Below are 23988 nucleotides of genomic sequence, written 5' to 3'. Positions count from 1 at the left end.
CTCTCAGCGAGTGTGTGTGTGTGTGTGTGTGCTGACTCCTCTGCCTCCTCAGGTGGTTCACGACTGCCGCTGTGTGGCCCGGTGCCTGAGAGCCCAGTTCAACGTCAACCTCACCAATGTCTTCGACACGCAGGTGGGTCACAGGTCACGGGGTCAGGGGTCACGTACACACCTGAACCAGCGGAGGAAGATTACTGGGAGACCGATCGTTTCACAGCAGCTTCACAGTGACGAACAGAAAAATAACAGAATCAATGATGCAAACTTCATCAGAGATGAGACTAATTGTTGAAGTGTGTGTGTTCTCTCATTTATAACCGTTGCACACAACAGGCCATGAGAGGTGTACGCATTTTTCTCACGCATGAGCTGTGATGTATAAACACACCTGACGGGAGAATGTGCATCTGTGTTACTCTGATCTTTCTGGAGACGAGCAGTGTAACGCCACCGATGCAGATCTGAGGGACTGGTGAAGGAAAACCACTTCAATATTCATTATGAGTCCTAATCATAAATACAGTGCATGTTCACAATAACAGTTTAAATGCATAAATTAAGTATTTAAACTGATTATTTAAACTAATTTTACATCTGATATAGACAATTAGATTAAATGTGCTATTCTTATTAATGGAGTTAAGCACAAGCACGAAATACATAATTACAGAGAAGTTACCAAAGATTTTTTTATGTTCTAATAAATAGTAATATTAGTAGTGAATGTGCTGCTGTTGAACACTTTTCCTGAGGCATGCTGTGTTTTAATGTTTGCTTAGCGCATGATAATATCAGAACTGAGGAATATTTCCTCGTGGTCTGATGAAATATTTACACGCAAATAATGTACAATAACGCCTTTCTGTTTCCATTAAAAATATAAAGCAATGAAAAATTATATTTGGCCAGTGGAAAAGATTTAGAAAAACCTCTGAAATATGTTTTATACTATTTGATTTATTTCTTCAAAAATGGAAAAAGGATCGGCTACTAAATCATTTTTATCAATGTAATGTGACGCACATCCGTTTTTCATATTCTCCTAATGTCTCGTACCATTAACCATCGTATCACGTAGATATGCAGATGAGGATAGTAGAACGAGGTGTTGACAGCTCATATATGGTTATTTTGGGGAGGAGACGCATGTTCACTACCTTCCTCAGACTGGGATTATACAGTGAACTCTGCGCAGGTTCTGGGGTTGTAGTGTCCCTCAGGTGTGTTGTGTCCCTCAGGTGTGTTGTGTCCCTCAGGTGTGTTGTGTCCTTCAGGTGTGTTGTGTCCCTCAGGTGTGCAGTGTCCCTAGGTGTGCAGTGTCCCTCAGGTGTGTAGTGTCCCTCAGGTGTGTTGTGTCCCTCAGGTGTGTAGTGTGCCTCAGGTGTGTAGTGTGCCTCAGGTGTGTAGTGTCCCTCAGGTGTGTAGTGTGCCTCAGGTGTGTAGTGTCCCTCAGGTGTGTAGTGTCCCTCAGGTGTGTAGTGTCCCTCAGGTGTGTAGTGTCCCTCAGGTGTGTAGTGTGCCTCAGGTGTGTTGTGTCCCTCAGGTGTGCAGTGTCCCTAGGTGTGCAGTGTCCCTCAGGTGTGTAGTGTCCCTCAGGTGTGTTGTGTCCCTCAGGTGTGTAGTGTGCCTCAGGTGTGTAGTGTGCCTCAGGTGTGTAGTGTGCCTCAGGTGTGTGGTGTGCCTCAGGTGTGTGGTGTCCCTCAGGTGTGTGGTGTCCCTCAGGTGTGTGGTGTGCCTCAGGTGTGTAGTGTGCCTCAGGTGTGTAGTGTCCCTCAAGTGTGTAGTGTGCCTCAGTGTAGTGTCCCTCAGGTGTGTAGTGTCCCTTAGGTGTGTAGTGTCCCTTAGGTGTGTAGTGTGCCTCAGGTGTGTAGTGTGCCTCAGGTGTGTAGTGTGCCTCAGGTGTGTAGTGTCCCTCAGGTGTGTAGTGTGCCTCAGGTGTGTAGTGTCCCTCAGGTGTGTAGTGTCCCTCAGGTGTGTAGTGTGCCTCAGGTGTGTAGTGTCCCTCAGGTGTTTAGTGTCCCTCAGGTGTTTAGTGTCCCTCAGGTGTTTAGTGTCCCTCAGGTGTGTAGTGTCCCTCAGTTGTGCAGTGTTCCTCAGGTGTGCAGTGTCCCTCAGGTGTGCAGTGTTCCTCAGGTGTGCAGTGTTCCTCAGGTGTGTAGTGTCCCTCAGGTGTGTAGTGTCCCTTAGGTGTGTAGTGTCCCTTAGGTGTGTAGTGTGCCTCAGGTGTGTAGTGTGCCTCAGGTGTGTAGTGTGCCTCAGGTGTGTAGTGTCCCTCAGGTGTGTAGTGTGCCTCAGGTGTGTAGTGTGCCTCAGGTGTGTAGTGTCCCTCAGGTGTGTAGTGTCCCTCAGGTGTGTAGTGTGCCTCAGGTGTGTAGTGTCCCTCAGGTGTTTAGTGTCCCTCAGGTGTTTAGTGTCCCTCAGGTGTTTAGTGTCCCTCAGGTGTGTAGTGTCCCTCAGTTGTGCAGTGTTCCTCAGGTGTGCAGTGTCCCTCAGGTGTGCAGTGTTCCTCAGGTGTGTAGTGTCCCTCAGTTGTGCAGTGTTCCTCAGGTGTGCAGTGTTCCTCAGGTGTGTAGTGTCCCTCAGGTGTGTAGTGTCCCTCAGGTGTGTAGTGTCCCTCAGGTGTGTAGTGTCCCTCAGGTGTGCAGTGTTCCTCAGGTGTGCAGTGTCCCTCAGGTGTGCAGTGTCCCTCAGGTGTGTAGTGTGCCTCAGGTGTGTAGTGTGCCTCAGGTGTGTAGTGTGCCTCAGGTGTGTGGTGTGCCTCAGGTGTGTGGTGTCCCTCAGGTGTGTGGTGTGCCTCAGGTGTGTGGTGTCCCTCAGGTGTGTGGTGTCCCTCAGGTGTGTGGTGTCCCTCAGGTGTGTAGTGTGCCTCAGGTGTGTAGTGTGCCTCAGGTGTGTAGTGTGCCTCAGGTGTGCAGTGTCCCTCAGGTGTGCAGTGTCCCTCAGGTGTGTAGTGTGCCTCAGGTGTGTAGTGTGCCTCAGGTGTGTAGTGTGCCTCAGGTGTGTGGTGTGCCTCAGGTGTGTGGTGTCCCTCAGGTGTGTGGTGTGCCTCAGGTGTGTGGTGTCCCTCAGGTGTGTGGTGTCCCTCAGGTGTGTGGTGTCCCTCAGGTGTGTAGTGTGCCTCAGGTGTGTAGTGTGCCTCAGGTGTGTAGTGTGCCTCAGGTGTGTAGTGTCCCTTAGGTGTGTAGTGTGCCTCAGGTGTGTAGTGTGCCTCAGGTGTGTAGTGTGCCTCAGGTGTGTAGTGTCCCTCAGGTGTGTAGTGTGCCTCAGGTGTGTAGTGTCCCTCAGGTGTGTAGTGTGCCTCAGGTGTGTAGTGTGCCTCAGGTGTGTAGTGTCCCTCAGGTGTTTAGTGTCCCTCAGGTGTTTAGTGTCCCTCAGGTGTGTAGTGTCCCTCAGTTGTGTTGTGTCCCTCAGGTGTGCAGTGTCCCTCAGGTGTGCAGTGTCCCTCAGGTGTGCAGTGTCCCTCAGGTGTGTAGTGTGCCTCAGGTGTGTAGTGTGCCTCAGGTGTGTGGTGTGCCTCAGGTGTGTGGTGTGCCTCAGGTGTGTGGTGTCCCTCAGGTGTGTGGTGTGCCTCAGGTGTGTGGTGTCCCTCAGGTGTGTGGTGTCCCTCAGGTGTGTGGTGTCCCTCAGGTGTGTAGTGTGCCTCAGGTGTGTAGTGTGCCTCAGGAGTGTAGTGTGCCTCAGGTGTGTAGTGTCCCTCAGGTGTGTAGTGTGCCTCAGGTGTGTAGTGTGCCTCAGTGTAGTGTCCCTCAGGTGTGTAGTGTCCCTCAGGTGTGTAGTGTCCCTCAGGTGTGTAGTGTCCCTCAGGTGTGTAGTGTGCCTCAGGTGTGTAGTGTCCCTCAGGTGTGTAGTGTCCCTCAGGTGTGTAGTGTCCCTCAGGTGTGTAGTGTGCCTCAGGTGTGTAGTGTGCCTCAGGTGTGTAGTGTGCCTCAGGTGTGTAGTGTCCCTCAGGTGTGTAGTGTCCCTCAGGTGTGTAGTGTGTGCCTCAGGTGTGCAGTGTCCCTCAGGTGTGCAGTGTCCCTCAGGTGTGCAGTGTCCCTCAGGTGTGCAGTGTCCCTCAGGTGTGCTGTGTCCCTCAGGTGTGTTGTGTCCCTCAGGTGTGTAGTGTCCCTCAGGTGTGTAGTGTGCCTCAGGTGTGTAGTGTCCCTCAGGTGTTTAGTGTGCCTCAGGTGTGTAGTGTGCCTCAGGTGTGTAGTGTCCCTCAGGTGTGTAGTGTGCCTCAGGTGTGTAGTGTCCCTCAGGTGTGTAGTGTCCCTCAGGTGTGTAGTGTCCCTCAGGTGTGTAGTGTGCCTCAGGTGTGCAGTGTGCCTCAGGTGTGCAGTGTGCCTCAGGTGTGCAGTGTCCCTCAGGTGTGCAGTGTCCCTCAGGTGTGCAGTGTCCCTCAGGTGTGCAGTGTCCCTCAGGTGTGCAGTGTGCCTCAGGTGTGTAGTGTGCCTCAGGTGTGTAGTGTGCCTCAGGTGTGTAGTGTCCCTCAGGTGTGTAGTGTGCCTCAGGTGTGTAGTGTGCCTCAGGTGTGTAGTGTCCCTCAGGTGTGTAGTGTGCCTCAGGTGTGTAGTGTGCCTCAGGTGTGTAGTGTGCCTCAGGTGTGCAGTGTGCCTCAGGTGTGCAGTGTGCCTCAGGTGTGCAGTGTCCCTCAGGTGTGCAGTGTCCCTCAGGTGTGCAGTGTCCCTCAGGTGTGCAGTGTGCCTCAGGTGTGTAGTGTGCCTCAGGTGTGTAGTGTGCCTCAGGTGTGTAGTGTCCCTCAGGTGTGTAGTGTGCCTCAGGTGTGTAGTGTGCCTCAGGTGTGTAGTGTCCCTCAGGAGTGTAGTGTCCCTCAGGTGGGTAGTGTCCCTCAGGTGGGTAGTGTCCCTCAGGTGTGTAGTGTCCCTCAGGTGTGTAGTGTCCCTCAGGTGTGTAGTGTCCCTCAGGTGGGTAGTGTCCCTCAGGTGGGTAGTGTCCCTCAGGTGTGTAGTGTCCCTCAGGTGTGTTGTGTCTCTCAGGTGGCGGACCTCATGCTGTTCTACACCGAGACCGGCGGGTTTCTGCCGGACCGGCTCAGTCGTCTCCCAGAGCTGCTCCACCTCCACCTGAAGCTGCCCGCTCACGCCCTCTCACCCCTGTGGGCCCGAGAGCAGCACACACAGGTCTCACACACACACACACACACACACACACACACACACACACACACACACACACACACACTGCCCGCCCACGCCCTCTCACCCCTGTGGGCCCGAGAGCAGCACACACAGGTCTGACACACACACTCACACACAGGTCTGACAATGTCTCTCAGAGTACGCTGTGTACACCAGCCATGGTACCAGCACAAAAACACACTCAGCCAAATATCTAATTATAAACAAAATCTTTGAAAATATCGAGACATGTTTTTTTTTTGGTACAGTATTAATTTTTATTTCTTAAGGTTTTAAAACGTTGTAAATTTTACTTAAAAAAATGTGCAGCAACCCTGATGTAGGAAGGTATTTAAATTAAATGAAATCGAAATATATCAGAATAGTAAGTGTTAGTATTAATGGGTTTAGTGTTGACGAAAAAGATGACGTTTCTTGAGAATGTTCTGGAATAATGACTTGTATATGCAGACTAGCTCTGATGCGCGCCTGTGACCGCTGTGCTCATGACTAGCTCTGATGCGCGCCTGCGTCCGCTGTGCTCATGGCTAGCTCTGATGCGCAGCTGCGGCCGCTGTGCTCATGGCTAGCTCTGATGCGCGGCTGCGGCCGCTGTGCTCATGGCTAGCTCTGATGCGCGCATGTGGCTGCTGTGCTCATGGTTAGCTTTGATGCGTGGCTGTGGCCACTGTGCTCATGGTTAGCTTTGATGCGTGGCTGTGGCCACTGTGCTCATGGCTAGCTCTGATGTGCGGCTGCGGCCGCTGTGCTCATGGCTAGCTCTGATGCGCGCCTGCGGCCGCTGTGCTCATGGCTAGCTCTGATGCGCAGCTGCAGCTGCTGTGCTCATGGTTAGCTCTGATGTGCGTCTGCGGCCGCTGTGCTCATGGCTAGCTCTGATGCTGGTTATTTCTGCCTATGCAGAGCAAGTTTCAATCATTCAAACATTCTTTCAGGAACGAAGTGTCTACTGTCTTTTATAAATGAGTCATTGAATCATTGGCTCACCAGATTCGTTCAGAAACCACAGATTCATTCAGTTACGAAACCGTGTTGCTCGGAGATGCTCAGCAGTTCTGCTCTGGCTTGTTTGCAGCTGTTTTCATTGGTGAACTTGAGCAAAAACTGCCAATATTGACAATATCGTGTCTTAAGGCTTGTTTCCACTGAGCGGTACAGTGCGACTCTCGATGGTAAACGCTGATCCGGCTCGTTCCCACCGCCAGCATGACCCTTACGGGACAGGCGTGTTGTACGGCGGAGAGAAGCGACCGGTGTCATTCTCGTGTGGAGGAGAAAGTGACACCGCAGCAGCGGAGGACACACACCAGACCCTGGTCCTGCTCCTCAGCGTGTGGCTGTTTGTCGCTAGAAGACCACCTTTGTTTGAGCCAAGGCTGCAAGGAAAAACGGCTCGTCTGGTGATGTTATTCCCCACACGCAAGTGATGATTCTCTGTCAACCAATTAGCGCTCTGCAGTGAGTGCAGCTCCCCCGTCAGCACCGGCCTGCGGTGCCATTCACAACTTCGGACAGTCGAAACAGGAATAAAATGTGTGCGTTACTGTACCGTACTGTATTTGTCTATTCCAATTTGATACCACAGCTAAAACTACTATCTTAACTAATATAAATTTAAAACCCTACATTTTTAAAGACAAGTAAATGAAAATACAAGACATACAAATGAAATAAACAGTGCTCTAATGGTTTTCAGGCACCAAAACTGAGTAAAGTAGGCTAATCAAAGAAATATCACTGCATAGTCTTCATACACTTTTTAAGGTTTAAGAGCAGTGAGTGTTTGTTTTCTTTGTCTTTTGCTGTTTGGTTAACATTAAAAACGCAGACAGTAGCAGGATTATTTGTCACTTTAAGACTGAATGCACGCACGGATCACACGTTTTGTGTTTGCGTTCACTAGGACGGCGGTTTACTAGGATGCTCTGAGACATGTTTTTTTGACCATTTTGAGTGAGTGTCATGAAGAGCTCAGCTCTGAGACGCGCAGCTTTAGGCCGCGAGCTTCGGATGTTAGCTTCACACCGCGCATGAGTAATGAATCCCCTTTCGCGTGTTCCAGCGCTTGAATATTTACATTGGAACGGCTGGAACCTTTGTGATGAAGCACCACTGAGCCGTCAACTCTACACAGCGCCGGTCATCTTATCATAACTTTGCATTTGTTAGAAATCAAAAAAGTGTTACTGGCGACTGACACTGTTTCATACACTCGCCAAACGCTGATTTTTGCATTTGGCATTTGTTGAGTCTCAACGAAAGGCCCCGGCTGTAAGTGTTCCCTTCACCAATACACCACCTCTTCTGTTTTCTATGACTTGTCGTGGTGTGTTCTGACTTTGTTTTTAGACTTGTCACCGTGCTGATTTGTGTTCAGTGTTGATGTATTTTCCTGCTGCTTTGTGTGTGTGTGTGTGTGTGTGTGTGTGTGTGTGTGTGTGTGTGTGTGTGTGTGTGTGTGTGTGTGTGAGCGCGAGTGTGTGTGTGTGTGTGTGTGTGTGTGTGTGTGTGTGTGTGTGTGTGTGTGTGTGTGTGTGTGTGTGTGCGAGAGCGCTGAACATTGCTCTGGTCTGCAGGAGTGTGCTGAGGTGTGGTACCTGCGCCCGTGTCCTGCTGTGCTGATGAGTGCGATGGCCTTTTCTGTGCTCCACCTTCTGCCGCTGCGCCTGCTCCTGCTGGACGCCCTCATGGCCGACTACACCCTTCTGGTGGACACACACATGAGCAGCGGCCACCACCAGCCTCTGCTCTTACTGCAGGTCAGAACACACACACATGATTGTAAGTGTGTTGAGTGTGCAGTGGTGATTGTAACTCCTGTAAGTGTGTGTTGTGTGTGCAGTTGTGATTGTAACCCCTGTAAGTGTGTGTGTTGAGTGTGCAGTGGTGATTGTAACTCCAGTAAGTGTGTGTGTTGAGTGTGCAGTGGTGACTGTAGCTCCTGTAAGTGTGTGTGTTGAGTGTGCAGTGGTGACTGTAACTCCAGTAAGTGTGTGTGTTGAGTGTGCAGTGGTGATTGTAACTCCAGTAAGTGTGTGTGTTGAGTGTGCAGTGGTGATTGTAACTCCTGTAAGTGTGTGAGTTGAGTGTGCAGTGGTGATTGTAACTCCTGTAAGTGTGTGAGTTGAGTGTGCAGTGGTGATTGTAACTCCAGTAAGTGTGTGTGTTGAGTGTGCAGTGGTGATTGTAACTCCAGTAAGTGTGTGTGTTGAGTGTGCAGTGGTGACTGTAGCTCCTGTAAGTGTGTGTGTTGAGTGTGCAGTGGTGACTGTAGCTCCTGTAAGTGTGTGTGTTGAGTGTGCAGTGGTGATTGTAACTCCAGTAAGTGTGTGTGTGTTGAGTGTGCAGTGGTGATTGTAACTCCAGTAAGTGTGTGTGTTGAGTGTGCAGTGGTGATTGTAACTCCAGTAAGTGTGTGTGTTGAGTGTGCAGTGGTGATTGTAACTCCAGTAAGTGTGTATGTTGAGTGTGCAGTGGTGATTGTAACTCCAGTAAGTGTGTGTGTTGAGTGTGCAGTGGTGATTGTAACTCCAGTAAGTGTGTGTGTTGAGTGTGCAGTGGTGACTGTAGCTCCTGTAAGTGTGTGTGTTGAGTGTGCAGTGGTGACTGTAGCTCCTGTAAGTGTGTGTGTTGAGTGTGCAGTGGTGACTGTAACTCCAGTAAGTGTGTGTGTGTTGAGTGTGCAGTGGTGACTGTAGCTCCTGTAAGTGTGTGTGTTGAGTGTGCAGTGGTGATTGTAGCTCCTGTAAGTGTGTGAGTTGAGTGTGCAGTGGTGACTGTAGCTCCTGTAAGTGTGTGTGTTGAGTGTGCAGTGGTGATTGTAACTCCTGTAAGTGTGTGTGTTGAGTGTGCAGTGGTGACTGTAGCTCCTGTAAGTGTGTGTGTTGAGTGTGCAGTGGTGACTGTAACTCCAGTAAGTGTGTGTGTTGAGTGTGCAAAGGTGATTGTAACTCCAGTAAGTGTGTGTGTTGAGTGTGCAGTGGTGATTGTAACTCCAGTAAGTGTGTGTGTTGAGTGTGCAGTGGTGATTGTAACTCCAGTAAGTATGTGTGTGTTGAGTGTGCAGTGGTGATTGTAACTCCAGTAAGTCTGTGTGTGTTGAGTGTGCAGTGGTGATTGTAACTCCAGTAAGTGTGTGTGTTGAGTGTGCAGTGGTGACTGTAACTCCAGTAAGTGTGTGTGTTGAGTGTGCAGTGGTGACTGTAGCTCCTGTAAGTGTGTGTGTTGTGTGTGCAGTGGTGACTGTAGCTCCAGTAAGTGTTTGTGTTGAGTGTGCAGTGGTGACTGTAGCTCCTGTAAGTGTGTGTGTTGAGTGTGCAGTGGTGATTGTAGTTCCTGTAAGTGTGTGAGTTGAGTGTGCAGTGGTGATTGTAACTCCTGTAAGTGTGTGTGTTGTGTGTGCAGTGGTGACTGTAGCTCCAGTAAGTGTGTGTGTTGAGTGTGCAGTGGTGACTGTAGCTCCTGTAAGTGTGTGTGTTGAGTGTGCAGTGGTGATTGTAGCTCCTGTAAGTGTGTGAGTTGAGTGTGCAGTGGTGATTGTAACTCCTGTAAGTGTGTGTGTTGAGTGTGCAGTGGTGACTGTAGCTCCTGTAAGTGTGTGTGTTGAGTGTGCAGTGGTGACTGTAACTCCAGTAAGTGTGTGTGTTGAGTGTGCAGTGGTGATTGTAACTCCAGTAAGTGTGTGTGTTGTGTGTGCAGTGGTGACTGTAGCTCCAGTAAGTGTGTGTGTTGAGTGTGCAGTGGTGACTGTAGCTCCTGTAAGTGTGTGTGTTGAGTGTGCAGTGGTGATTGTAACTCCAGTAAGTGTGTGTGTTGTGTGTGCAGTGGTGACTGTAACTCCAGTAAGTGTGTGTGTTGAGTGTGCAGTGGTGACTGTAGCTCCTGTAAGTGTGTGTGTTGAGTGTGCAGTGGTGATTGTAACCCCAGTAAGTGTGTGTGTTGAGTGTGCAGTGGTGACTGTAGCTCCTCTAAGTGTGTGTGTTGAGTGTGCAGTGGTGATTGTAGCTCCTGTAAGTGTGTGAGTTGAGTGTGCAGTGGTGATTGTAACTCCTGTAAGTGTGTGTGTTGAGTGTGCAGTGGTGACTGTAGCTCCTGTAAGTGTGTGTGTTGAGTGTGCAGTGGTGACTGTAACTCCAGTAAGTGTGTGTGTTGAGTGTGCAGTGGTGATTGTAACTCCAGTAAGTGTGTGTGTTGTGTGTGCAGTGGTGACTGTAGCTCCAGTAAGTGTGTGTGTTGAGTGTGCAGTGGTGACTGTAGCTCCTGTAAGTGTGTGTGTTGAGTGTGCAGTGGTGATTGTAGCTCCTGTAAGTGTGTGAGTTGAGTGTGCAGTGGTGATTGTGACTCCTGTAAGTGTGTGTGTGTTGAGTGTGCAGTGGTGACAGTAGCTCCTGTAAGTGTGTGTGTTGAGTGTGCAGTGGTGACTGTAACTCCAGTAAGTGTGTGTGTTGAGTGTGCAGTGGTGATTGTAACTCCAGTAAGTGTGTGTGTTGAGTGTGCAGTGGTGATTGTAACTCCAGTAAGTGTGTGTGTTGAGTGTGCAGTGGTGACTGTAACTCCAGTAAGTCTGTGTGTGTTGAGTGTGCAGTGGTGATTGTAACTCCAGTAAGTGTGTATGTTGAGTGTGCAGTGGTGACTGTAACTCCAGTAAGTGTGTGTGTTGAGTGTGCAGTGGTGACTGTAACCCCAGTAAGTGTGTGTGTTGAGTGTGCAGTGGTGATTGTAACTCCAGTAAGTCTGTGTGTGTTGAGTGTGCAGTGGTGATTGTAACTCCAGTAAGTGTGTGTGTTGTGTGTGCAGTGGTGATTGTAACTCCAGTAAGTGTGTGTGTTGAGTGTGCAGTGGTGATTGTAACTCCAGTAAGTGTGTGTGTTGAGTGTGCAGTGGTGATTGTAACTCCAGTAAGTGTGTGTGTTGAGTGTGCAGTGGTGATTGTAACTCCAGTAAGTGTGTGTGTTGAGTGTGCAGTGGTGATTGTAACTCCAGTAAGTCTGTGTGTGTTGAGTGTGCAGTGGTGATTGTAACTCCAGTAAGTGTGTGTGTTGAGTGTGCAGTGGTGATTGTAACTCCAGTAAGTGTGTGTGCAGTGGTGATTGTAACTCCAGTAAGTGTGTGTGTTGTGTGTGCAGTGGTGATTGTAACTCCAGTAAGTGTGTGTTGAGTGTGCAGTGGTGATTGTAACTCCAGTAAGTGTGTGTGTTGTGTGTGCAGTGGTGATTGTAACTCCATTAAGTGTGTGTGTTGTGTGTGCAGTGGTGATTGTAACTCCAGTAAGTGTGTGTGTGTTGAGTGTGCAGTGGTGATTGTAACTCCTGTAAGTGTGTGTTGAGTGTGCAGTAATGATTGTAACCCCAGTAAGTGTGTGTGTTGAGTGTGCAGTGGTGACTGTAACTCCAGTAAGTGTGTGTTGAGTGTGCAGTAGTGATTGTAACTCCTGTAAGTGTGTGTGTTGAGTGTGCAGTGGTGACTGTAACTCCAGTAAGTGTGTGTTGAGTGTGCAGTGGTGACTGTAACTCCAGTAAGTGTGTGTTGAGTGTGCAGTGGTGACTGTAACTCCAGTAAGTGTGTTGAGTGTGCAGTGGTGATTGTAACTCCAGTAAGTGTGTGTGTTGAGTGTGCAGTGGTGATTGTAACCCCAGTAAGTGTGTGTTGAGTGTGCAGTGGTGACTTTAACTCCAGTAAGTGTGTGTGTTGAGTGTGCAGTGGTGACTTTAACTCCTGTCAGTGTGTGTGTTGAGTGTGCAGTGGTGATTGTAACTCCAGTAAGTGTGTGTGTTGAGTGTGCAGTGGTGATTGTAACCCCAGTAAGTGTGTGTGTTGAGTGTGCAGTGGTGACTGTAACTCCTGTAAGTGTGTGTGTTGAGTGTGCAGTGGTGATTGTAACTCCTGTAAGTGTGTGTGTTGAGTGTGCAGTGGTGACTTTAACTCCTGTAAGTGTGTATGTTGAGTGTGCAGTGGTGACTGTAACTCCAGTAAGTGTGTGTGATGAGTGTGCAGTGGTGATTGTAACTCCAGTAAGTGTGTGTGTTGAGTGTGCAGTGGTGATTGTAACTCCAGTAAGTGTGTGTGTTGAGTGTGCAGTGGTGATTGTAACTCCTCTAAGTGTGTGTTGAGTGTGCAGTGGTGATTTTAACCCCAGTAAGTGTGTGTGTTGAGTGTGCAGTGGTGACTGTAACTCCAGTAAGTGTGTGTTGAGTGTGCAGTGGTGATTGTAACCACAGTAAGTGTGTGTGTTGAGTGTGCAGTGGTGACTGTAACTCCAGTAAGTGTGTGTGTTGAGTGTGCAGTGGTGACTGTAACCCCAGTAAGTGTGTGTGTTGAGTGTGCAGTGGTGACTGTAACTCCAGTAAGTGTGTGTGTTGAGTGTGCAGTGGTGACTGTAACCCCAGTAAGTGTGTGTGTTGAGTGTGCAGTGGTGACTGTAACCCCAGTAAGTGTGTGTGTTGAGTGTGCAGTGGTGACTGTAACTCCAGTAAGTGTGTGTTGAGTGTGCAGTGGTGATTGTAACCCCAGTAAGTGTGTGTGTTGAGTGTGCAGTGGTGATTGTAACTCCTGTAAGTGTGTGTTGAGTGTGCAGTAATGATTGTAACCCCAGTAAGTGTGTGTGTTGAGTGTGCAGTGGTGACTGTAACTCCAGTAAGTGTGTGTTGAGTGTGCAGTAGTGATTGTAACTCCTGTAAGTGTGTGTGTTGAGTGTGCAGTGGTGACTGTAACTCCAGTAAGTGTGTTGAGTGTGCAGTGGTGATTGTAAGTCCAGTAAGTGTGTGTGTTGAGTGTGCAGTGGTGATTGTAACCCCAGTAAGTGTGTGTGTTGAGTGTGCAGTGGTGACTTTAACTCCAGTAAGTGTGTGTGTTGAGTGTGCAGTGGTGACTTTAACTCCTGTAAGTGTGTGTGTTGAGTGTGCAGTGGTGATTGTAACTCCAGTAAGTGTGTGTGTTGAGTGTGCAGTGGTGATTGTAACTCCAGTAAGTGTGTGTGTTGAGTGTGCAGTGGTGATTGTAACCCCAGTAAGTGTGTGTGTTGAGTGTGCAGTAGTGATTGTAACTCCAGTAAGTGTGTGTTGAGTGTGCAGTGGTGATTGTAACTCCAGTAAGTGTGTGTGTTGTGTGTGCAGTGGTGATTGTAACTGCAGTAAGTGTGTGTGTGTTGAGTGTGCAGTGGTGACTGTAACCCCAGTAAGTGTGTGTGTTGTGTGTGCAGTGGTGATTGTAACTCCAGTAAGTGTGTGTGTTGTGTGTGCAGTGGTGATTGTAACTCCAGTAAGTGTGTGTGTTGAGTGTGCAGTGGTGATTGTAACTCCAGTAAGTGTGTGTGTTGTGTGTGCAGTGGTGATTGTAACTCCAGTAAGTGTGTGTGTTGTGTGTGCAGTGGTGATTGTAACTCCAGTAAGTGTGTGTGTTGAGTGTGCAGTGGTGATTGTAACTCCAGTAAGTGTGTGTGTTGAGTGTGCAGTGGTGATTGTAACTCCAGTAAGTGTGTGTGTTGAGTGTGCAGTGGTGATTGTAACTCCAGTAAGTGTGTGTGTTGTGTGTGCAGTGGTGATTGTAACTCCAGTAAGTGTGTGTGTTGAGTGTGCAGTGGTGATTGTAACTCCAGTAAGTGTGTGTGTTGTGTGTGCAGTGGTGATTGTAACTCCAGTAAGTGTGTGTGTTGAGTGTGCAGTGGTGATTGTAACTCCAGTAAGTGTGTGTGTTGAGTGTGCAGTGGTGACTGTAGCTCCAGTAAGTGTGTGTGTTGAGTGTGCAGTGGTGACTGTAACTCCAGTTAGTGTGTGTGTTGTGTGTGCAGTGGTGATTGTAACTTCAGTAAGTGTGTGTGTTGAGTGTGCAGTGGTGATTGTAACTCCAGTAAGTGTGTGTGTTGAGTGTGCAGTGGTGACTGTAGCTCCAGTAAGTGTGTGTGTTGAGTGTGCAGTGGTGACTGTAGCTCCTGTAAGTGTGTGTGTTGAGTGTGCAGTAATGATTGTAACTCCAGTAAGTGTGTGGGTTGAGTGTGCAGTGGTGATTGTAACTCCAGTAAGTGTGTGTTGAGTGTGCAGTGGTGATTGTAACTCCAGTAAGTGTGTGTGTTGAGTGTGCAGTGGTGACTGTAACTCCAGTAAGTGTGTGGGTTGAGTGTGCAGTGGTGATTGTAACTCCAGTAAGTGTGTGTGTTGTGTGTGCAGTGGTGATTGTAACTCCAGTAAGTGTGTGTGTTGAGTGTGCAGTGGTGATTGTAACTCCAGTAAGTGTGTGGGTTGAGTGTGCAGTGGTGATTGTAACTCCAGTAAGTGTGTGTGTTGTGTGTGCAGTGGTGACTGTAACTCCAGTAAGTGTGTGTGTTGAGTGTGCAGTGGTGACTGTAACTCCTGTAAGTGTGTGTGTTGAGTGTGCAGTAATGATTGTAACTCCAGTAAGTGTGTGTTGAGTGTGCAGTGGTGATTGTAACTCCAGTAAGTGTGTGTGTTGAGTGTGCAGTGGTGATTGTAACTCCAGTAAGTGTGTGTGTTGAGTGTGCAGTGGTGACTGTAACTCCAGTAAGTGTGTGTGTTGAGTGTGCAGTGGTGATTGTAACTCCAGTAAGTGTGTGTGTTGTGTGTGCAGTGGTGATTGTAACTCCAGTAAGTGTGTGTGTTGAGTGTGCAGTGGTGATTGTAACTCCAGTAAGTGTGTGGGTTGAGTGTGCAGTGGTGATTGTAACTCCAGTAAGTGTGTGTGTTGAGTGTGCAGTGGTGATTGTAACTCCAGTAAGTGTGTGGGTTGAGTGTGCAGTGGTGATTGTAACTCCAGTAAGTGTGTGTGTTGTGTGTGCAGTGGTGATTGTAACTCCAGTAAGTGTGTGGGTTGAGTGTGCAGTGGTGATTGTAACTCCAGTAAGTGTGTGTGTTGTGTGTGCAGTGGTGATTGTAACTCCAGTAAGTGTGTGGGTTGAGTGTGCAGTGGTGATTGTAACTCCAGTAAGTGTGTGTGTTGTGTGTGCAGTGGTGATTGTAACTCCAGTAAGTGTGTGTGTTGAGTGTGCAGTGGTGATTGTAACTCCAGTAAGTGTGTGTGTTGAGTGTGCAGTGGTGATTGTAACTCCAGTAAGTGTGTGTGTTGAGTGTGCAGTGGTGATTGTAACCCCAGTAAGTGTGTGGGTTGAGTGTGCAGTGGTGATTGTAACTCCAGTAAGTGTGTGTGTTGTGTGTGCAGTGGTGATTGTAACTCCAGTAAGTGTGTGGGTTGAGTGTGCAGTGGTGATTGTAACTCCAGTAAGTGTGTGTGTTGTGTGTGCAGTGGTGACTGTAACTCCAGTAAGTGTGTGTGTTGAGTGTGCAGTGGTGACTGTAACTCCAGTAAGTGTGTGTGTTGTGTGTGCAGTGGTGACTGTAACTCCAGTAAGTGTGTGTGTTGAGTGTGCAGTGGTGACTGTAACTCCAGTAAGTGTGTGTGTTGTGTGTGCAGTGGTGACTGTAACTCCTGTAAGTGTGTGTGTTGAGTGTGCAGTGGTGATTGTAACTCCAGTAAGTGTGTGGGTTGAGTGTGCAGTGGTGATTGTAACTCCAGTAAGTGTGTGTGTTGTGTGTGCAGTGGTGATTGTAACTCCAGTAAGTGTGTGTGTTGTGTGTGCAGTGGTGATTGTAACTCCAGTAAGTGTGTGGGTTGAGTGTGCAGTGGTGATTGTAACTCCAGTAAGTGTGTGTGTTGAGTGTGCAGTGGTGATTGTAACTCCAGTAAGTGTGTGTGTTGAGTGTGCAGTGGTGATTGTAACTCCAGTAAGTGTGTGTGTTGTGTGTGCAGTGGTGATTGTAACTCCAGTAAGTGTGTGGGTTGAGTGTGCAGTGGTGATTGTAACTCCAGTAAGTGTGTGTGTTGAGTGTGCAGTGGTGATTGTAACCCCAGTAAGTGTGTGGGTTGAGTGTGCAGTGGTGATTGTAACTCCAGTAAGTGTGTGTGTTGTGTGTGCAGTGGTGATTGTAACTCCAGTAAGTGTGTGTGTTGTGTGTGCAGTGGTGATTGTAACTCCAGTAAGTGTGTGTGTTGAGTGTGCAGTGGTGATTGTAACTCCAGTAAGTGTGTGTGTTGTGTGTGCAGTGGTGATTGTAACTCCAGTAAGTGTGTGTGTTGAGTGTGCAGTGGTGATTGTAACCCCAGTAAGTGTGTGGGTTGAGTGTGCAGTGGTGATTGTAACTCCAGTAAGTGTGTGTGTTGTGTGTGCAGTGGTGATTGTAACTCCAGTAAGTGTGTGGGTTGAGTGTGCAGTGGTGATTGTAACTCCAGTAAGTGTGTGTGTTGTGTGTGCAGTGGTGACTGTAACTCCAGTAAGTGTGTGTGTTGAGTGTGCAGTGGTGACTGTAACTCCAGTAAGTGTGTGTGTTGTGTGTGCAGTGGTGACTGTAACTCCAGTAAGTGTGTGTGTTGAGTGTGCAGTGGTGACTGTAACTCCAGTAAGTGTGTGTGTTGTGTGTGCAGTGGTGACTGTAACTCCTGTAAGTGTGTGTGTTGAGTGTGCAGTGGTGATTGTAACTCCAGTAAGTGTGTGGGTTGAGTGTGCAGTGGTGATTGTAACTCCAGTAAGTGTGTGTGTTGTGTGTGCAGTGGTGATTGTAACTCCAGTAAGTGTGTGTGTTGTGTGTGCAGTGGTGATTGTAACTCCAGTAAGTGTGTGGGTTGAGTGTGCAGTGGTGATTGTAACTCCAGTAAGTGTGTGTGTTGAGTGTGCAGTGGTGATTGTAACTCCAGTAAGTGTGTGTGTTGAGTGTGCAGTGGTGATTGTAACTCCAGTAAGTGTGTGTGTTGTGTGTGCAGTGGTGATTGTAACTCCAGTAAGTGTGTGGGTTGAGTGTGCAGTGGTGATTGTAACTCCAGTAAGTGTGTGTGTTGTGTGTGCAGTGGTGATTGTAACTCCAGTAAGTGTGTGTGTTGTGTGTGCAGTGGTGATTGTAACTCCAGTAAGTGTGTGTGTTGAGTGTGCAGTGGTGATTGTAACTCCAGTAAGTGTGTGTGTTGAGTGTGCAGTGGTGATTGTAACTCCAGTAAGTGTGTGTGTTGAGTGTGCAGTGGTGACTGTAACCCCAGTAAGTGTGTGTGTTGAGTGTGCAGTGGTGATTGTAACTCCAGTAAGTGTGTGTGTTGTGTGTGCAGTGGTGATTGTAACTCCAGTAAGTGTGTGTGTTGAGTGTGCAGTGGTGATTGTAACTCCAGTAAGTGTGTGTTGTGTGTTTTCTCTGAGCAGGAGGTGTCTGCGCTCCCGAAGGAAGCAGAGGAGCTGCTGTCGGTGAGACGGGAGCGTCGGGAATGGGCCACGCATCACTTTTCTCTGACTGACGCCGGTCTCCTGGATCGCTCCAGCTTCAGACCCTCTCCTCACACACACACACACTCCGTCTGACCTGTCCTCTGTGTGTCAGGAGTGTTGTGTTTCTCCTGTCCTGATCAAACACATCCGGGGATAGAGGATCCCCAGCGGAAGCGCTGCAGCAGTGTGTGTTACAGCTCATTTCTGTTATTATTTGAAAAATAATTAATTTTTGTACAGTACGTTGTAATTCATAATGATGCATGTTTTACACTTCTGCAGTGTGTGAAGTGTTCTCATTAAATGTAAAGCTCTTCTACGGTTGTTGACTCCTGTGTTTATCTGGCCACACAGAAGGGTTGTTTTGTGGTTTTCAGCACTAAACCTGAGCCTCGGACAGAAGCTTCAACAAAGACTTGTTTCAGGAAAACAGATTTAAACTGGCTGGGAGCTAAGAAAAGGTTTGGTCATTTGAACAGATTCTGTGTTTATATTTCCGTATTTTTAAATGGATGTTCTCCTGTCTCCTCGACCTGCTCTGTCTTTGCTGCTCAATGTTTGATGAGACCCTTTTATTGAACATTTGAAAACATTTAGCACGACACTTCCACAAAAAAACTGAAACCTTGCATGATGCATCGTTCCAAAGGAAAAAATGCTACCAACAAGAAATGAGATATTATTAGCAGGCAAATGAATTTTTACACTGTACACTGAATGAGATCTTAGTTCTGAAGATGATTAAGCCGTCAATCATTTTATCAAGATTTTTTTATTTTATGTTGTGCAGTACAGATTGTTTCAATGTAGCCTCAGAGTGATTAACAGAACAATTAATGCGAACTTCATTCGAGTTATGATCACTGCAGAGTGAATCATATGGAGCTAGAAATGATTTGAGAGAAAAAAAAGTTTGAGAGAAAAAGTTATCACACTGATAGCAAAAAATAATATTTGAGACTAAAAAAAGTTTTGAGAAAGTATTTTATCATAGAACGTAAAAAATATATAAATGTGAAATTTGTAAAATTATTTCTGAGGAAAAAAATTTCTCAAAATACTTTGAAAAAAATCTCAAATAGGCTATATATTTTTTGCTATCAGTGTGAAAACATTTTCTCTCTAAAAAAAGTGTTTCTCTCAAAACGCTTTTCTTTGCTCTCGATGCAAGTTTTTGCTCTTGTATCAGGATTTTGCTTTCGCTGTGAAAATTATCATGGGCGGGGCCACGTTCTTTTTTTCCTATTGGAACGTTCCTATTGGCCAGTCGGGTGAGCATCGTCTTGTCTTGGGAGTCGAACTGAATCATTACACCATTGTTCGTGTTCGGTTCACCTACATAGATGCCTCCTCTGCCTTAGTTGAGCACGGACACTCTTTGGGTAAGATGATGACACACACACAACTCGATGGGTAGCTGGTAACAAGGGAGTTGAACTGAATCATTACACCAAAGACAACACGATGCTCACCCGACTGGCCAATAGAGTGCCGAAGTGCCAAAGACGTCACTTTGTAGGCCAAAACGCGGAAGTGAGTTAGCATTTTAGCACTTCCGGTTCTCAAAGTCTATGGGTTTTTTGAATGGGTTTTTGCTAAATCGCCTGAAATAAGGTCTGTGGTTAACAAAGCCTCTAAATATTTTCACGTTTTGATCTATGACATAAAACACACCAGTTATAACCTGCTTTAAAACTTTATTGTGTCTGCTTGTGGTTTTTTAAACTTTATATAGGCTTCAAAACGTACACATTTTGGATTAACTTGTAAAGATTATCTTGATAGACAAAACGTGTAAGGGTCACAACTCTTTGTTGAACACAGATCTTATTTTTTGCGATTTTCCAAAAGTCTATGGGGAAAATGCAAAGCTTTTCGATCGAGGGAACCCATGCGTCGCTAACTTCAGAGTTGTCCTACAAAGTGACGTCATAACTTCGGCACTCTATAGGAACGTTCCAATAGGAAAAAAAGAACGTGGCCCCGCCCATGACAAGTTTCACAGCTAAAGCAGAATCCTGACACGAGAGCGAAAAATTGCATCGAGAGCAGAGAAAAGCGTTTTGAGAGAAACACTTTTTTTTAGAGAAAATGTTTTCACACTGATAGCAAAAAATATATATTTGAGTTTTTTTTTCAAGTATTTTGAGAGAGATTTTTTTTCTCAGAAATAATTTAAAAAATTTCAAATTTATATTTTTTCATGTTCTATGAGAAAATACTTTCTCTCAAAACTTTTTTTAGTCTCAAATATTATTTTTTGCTATTGGTATGAAAACTTTTTCTCTCAAATGTTCTTTTTTCTCTCAGATCATTTATTTTCTCGCATGTAATAAAGACACGTTTCTAGCTCCATAGAGTCGTAGATGTGTGACATTATGCCAGCAGTCGTATCACCCTAAAGCCCAAGACTGGCCAGTCTGATCGCGCGACTAAAGGCCCTTTCACACCGGAGGCGTACCGAATAGTTCGCGTCAAAACCATTCACATCAGCCGCGACGCGAATTTGCGACGTTCAGAGAGCTTCAATATTCCCAAACTTTCGCGCCGACAGTTGAGAAAACATGGACACTTCATCATCATCATCATCATCATCATCATCATCATCCAGTGAAGACGAGCTTTTCATTTTCTTTAAAAGACAGAAAAGAAGGTTTTGTGTGCATCTTAGAACAGAGAGTCTGAAGGGCAGTATGCTAATCTTGTAAAGGAGCTAAAACTTTGCCACGAAGAACCGGCCATAGTAAGGATTATGCATTAAACATTTGAATTGTTTATTAATAAACTAGAGTTTTCTGTCAGTTTTTGGTATGAGACGCGCTCCAGTTCACGCGCCGCGCCTCCGTGTCCTAATTATATTGTCTACTATATTTGCTTCTTATTTATTAATCCAGGCAATTTGTTGGTGAAACATTGATTACAATTAAGATACAATTTATACAAAACGAAATTCACTTTAAAGAAAGGCTTTCTACAAAACAAAATTTAATAAGTGGCCAAAATTATGTCTGACCCATTCCAAATGTTTTTGATATATAGGGCATCTTATCCTATCTTACTCATCTCACGCGGTTCCCTTTTCAAATAGCTAATCAACATAGATTAAATAAAAGAAATAACATTATATTATTTAAAAATATGAAACGTATGTTTCAGGCTTGTGCAAAATTCAGAATTTTAGAATTGGCCTCCATTCAATTCATGAATTTGAATTGAATTGACTCCGCCCCACAGGAAGTTGAATTTGAATTGGAATGACAGGAAGTGGAATTAAATTCATGGCAATTCAAATACATTCTACAGTCGCACACAGGGTGACCACCATCAAACAAACCAAATGTGGGACGATGTGGGACATGTTACCAACACTAAAACATAACCTGAAACTGTTATATATAATGTCCATTTAACTTAATAAAAACATTTGTATTCTGCATTTCAGCTGATAAAAATACTTTGTTATTTAGTCCCTTTCAGACAACACAATTACATCACAATGTAACATAACATCTTTATTTTACTTGCCATTTAAATTCATCATCACTGAGCAAGGCAGCCGCATCATGCAGATCACTGTTTCTGAAACAGTTCTAAGTCCAACTAAAATCCAACTAAATAAATAATGAACAAATAAAATATAAAACAACATGAAATTAGTTTATTGACAGCCTTATATATTGAGAATATATTACACCAAACACTTTCATATTTTTAGAAAGGATGTGAATTTAAACCACTACAGCCGGCAATAAGTTGATAAATTCTGTTAAATAAAAATTTTAATTTACCGAATTATCCATTTGTTTTCTGACAGAAACACATGAACGAATCACCGCTCAACATTTTGATTGACAGCGTCGCAACCCACTAGTGACCGTGTTTACTCCTTTCTTTTCAATCATTGGATATGATTTTAAAAACGGCTGTTGTATTTGTACTTCTGATGAAGCGCTGTTAAATACAGGTGAAAAACTACGCCGCAAAAAGAATAAATAAAATGCTTTCTTAAAAGGCAAAAGAATGCAAATGCACATTTTCTTAATATGATAATTAAAAACAAACAGACTGATAAAAATGCGGGACATTTTCTCAATATGTGACGTGGGGGACGAGGGGGGAATCCTTTTGCAGAAATGACTGCTTCAGTGCGGCGTGGCATGGAGGCAATCAGCCTGTGGCACTGCTGAGGTGTTATGGAGGCCCAGGATGCTTCGATAGTGGCCTTAAGCTCATCCAGAGTGTTGGGTCTTGCGTCTCTCAACTTTCTCTTCACAATATCCCACAGTTTCTCTATGGGGTTCAGGTCAGGAGAGTTGGCAGGCCAATTTAGCACAGTAATACCATGGTCAGTAAACCATTTACCAGTGGTTTTGGCACTGTGAGCAGGTGCCAGGTCGTGCTGAAAAATGAAATCTTCATCTCCATAAAGCTTTTCAGCAGATGGAAGCATGAAGTGCTACAAAATCTCCTGATAGCTAGCTGTATTGACCCTGCCCTTGATAAAACACAGTGGACCAACACCAGCAGCTGACATGGCACCCCAGACCATCACTGACTGTGGGTACTTGACACTGGACTTCAGGCATTTTGGCATTTCCTTCTCCCCAGTCTTCCTCCAGACTCTGGCAGCTTGATTTCCCAATGACATGCAAAACTGAGCAACAGTCCAGTGCTGCTTCTCTGTAGCCCAGGTCAGGCACTTCTGCCGCTGTTTCTGGTTCAAAAGTGGCTTGACCTGGGGAATGCGGCACCTGTAGCCCATTTCCTGCACACGCCTGTGCACGGTGGCTCTGGATGTTTCTACTCCAGACTCAGTCCACTGCTTCCGCAGGTCCCCCAAGGTCTGGAATTGGTCCTTCTCCACAATCTTCCTCAGGGTCCGGTCACCTCTTCTCGTTGTGCAGCGTTTTTTGCCACACTTTTTCCTTCCCACAGACTTCCCACTGAGGTGCCTTGATACAGCACTCTGGGAACAGCCTATTTGTTCAGACATTTCTTTCTGTGTCTTACCCTCTTGCTTGAGGGTGTCAATGATGGCCTTCTGGACAGCAGTCAGGTCGGCAGTCTTACCCATGATTGCGGTTTTGAGTAATTAAACAGGCTGGGAGTTTTTAAAAGCCTCAGGAATCTTTTGCAGGTGTTTAGAGTTAATTAGTTGATTCAGATGATTAGGTTAATATCTCGTTTAGAGACCCTTTTCATGATATGCTAATTTTTTGAGATAGGAATTTTGAGGTTTTCATGAGCTGTATGCCAAAATCATCAGTATTAAAACAATACAAGACCTGAAATATTTCAGTTGGTGTGCAATGAATCTAAAATATATGAAAGTTTAATTTTTATCATTACATTATGGAAAATAATGAACTTTATCACAATATGCTAATTTTTTTAGAAGGACCTTTATGTTGAATCTCACACACATTCAGCGTTAGGAAGGTTACTTTGGAAATGTAATTGCTTACTCTTATAAGTTACCCATTATAAATGTGGTTTGGATTATTTTATTTGGATTACTTTATCAATGTAAGTCAATTTCCTTTTAATTTGATTAGTAACTAATTAAATTACACATTTTTCCTCAGTAATAGGCTACAAAAAAATACAATTACATTCATTTTGTAATTCAATAACATAATTTCATTACAGTTAATTCACTCCTCAACCCTGCATACATTTTGTTCTAATATATATATATATATATATAAACAAATGTCCACCTAAAATTGTTTTTTTTTTCTTCTAAAGATTTAGTAAAGTAATTCTGGGAGTCATGTTCTATCATGTTCCACAAAATTACAATTACAATAAATCAAACTTAATTATTTCATCTGTGACTAGAGCTTTTAACATTCATTGCTGGGGGAAAATATTTCCTGTTAATGTAATCAGTACAAGTAGTTCAAACTAATATAATTTATAGAATATGTAATGCAATCATATCTGACATATACTGTAAAGCTTCATTGTTAAACACTTCACTTAAAATATCTATATGAATTTCTTAGAATTTGTTTTCAATTGCAATTCTGCTTCCTTTAATTCAAATTTGAATTGTAATTCTAGATCCTGTTTTTGACATCAATTCAAATTCAAGAATTGAATTGGAATTTAGGAGTCATTCTCAATTAAATTCTGAATTGTGCACAAGCCTGGTGTGTTTAAGTTTTTTAACTTATATTTAAGCGTCACCCCGCTCCGCTTTACTCACATGCTCTGGTGTGTGGCCTATACATGCATGCAAAAATAATATGAAACACAACCATGAATGTTGAAAATATTCCAAATCAATTATTTCCCTCCTAGTAAAAAATATTATAAATCATCAGCACGCACTTCATCAACTCACCGGAGACACCAACTATCCCAGCTATTTTATCCCATGTCTCGTTCTTTTGTAACTGGTCCCTATAAGCAAACAACATCATGTCATAATAGGGTATGCGTGCGTTTAGATGCTCAATAGGCAATATAAAAAATGCTGTCATTATAAAAGGTTTCTAGTTTCAAATCTAGATTTGAGACTGATCGCGCGACTAACACCGGCCAGTCTGATCGCGCGACTAGCACCGGCCAGTCTGATCGCGCGACTAACAA

The 23988-nt window shown here is 45.5% G+C and overlaps 1 protein-coding gene across 4 annotated transcripts in view; it reads left to right on the top strand.

Moving 5' to 3' along the window:
* The window catches only part of exd1 (exonuclease 3'-5' domain containing 1), a 54324-nt gene extending 36614 nt beyond the window's left edge, over positions 1 to 17710 (top strand). For 2 of the 4 annotated variants that reach the window (XM_077240197.1, XM_077240196.1), the window contains exons 8-12: positions 53 to 133; positions 1275 to 1292; positions 4977 to 5120; positions 7715 to 7897; positions 17329 to 17710. In XM_077240197.1, coding sequence (XP_077096312.1) covers positions 53 to 133; positions 1275 to 1292; positions 4977 to 5120; positions 7715 to 7897; positions 17329 to 17484 — 582 coding nt within the window. In that variant the 3' untranslated portion in view covers positions 17485 to 17710. The remainder of the gene's footprint in view (positions 1 to 52; positions 134 to 1274; positions 1293 to 4976; positions 5121 to 7714; positions 7898 to 17328) is intronic. The other 2 variants (XM_077240198.1, XM_077240200.1) reach the window with 2 other exon arrangements.
* Positions 17711 to 23988: the final 6278 nt, after the last annotated feature.

Source organism: Siphateles boraxobius, unplaced genomic scaffold (genome assembly GCF_051911475.1).
Source record: "Siphateles boraxobius isolate OS27281-9 unplaced genomic scaffold, OSU_SipBor_1 22, whole genome shotgun sequence".
NCBI lineage: Eukaryota > Metazoa > Chordata > Actinopteri > Cypriniformes > Leuciscidae > Siphateles > Siphateles boraxobius.
This window is presented reverse-complemented; position numbering and strand designations above follow the sequence as displayed.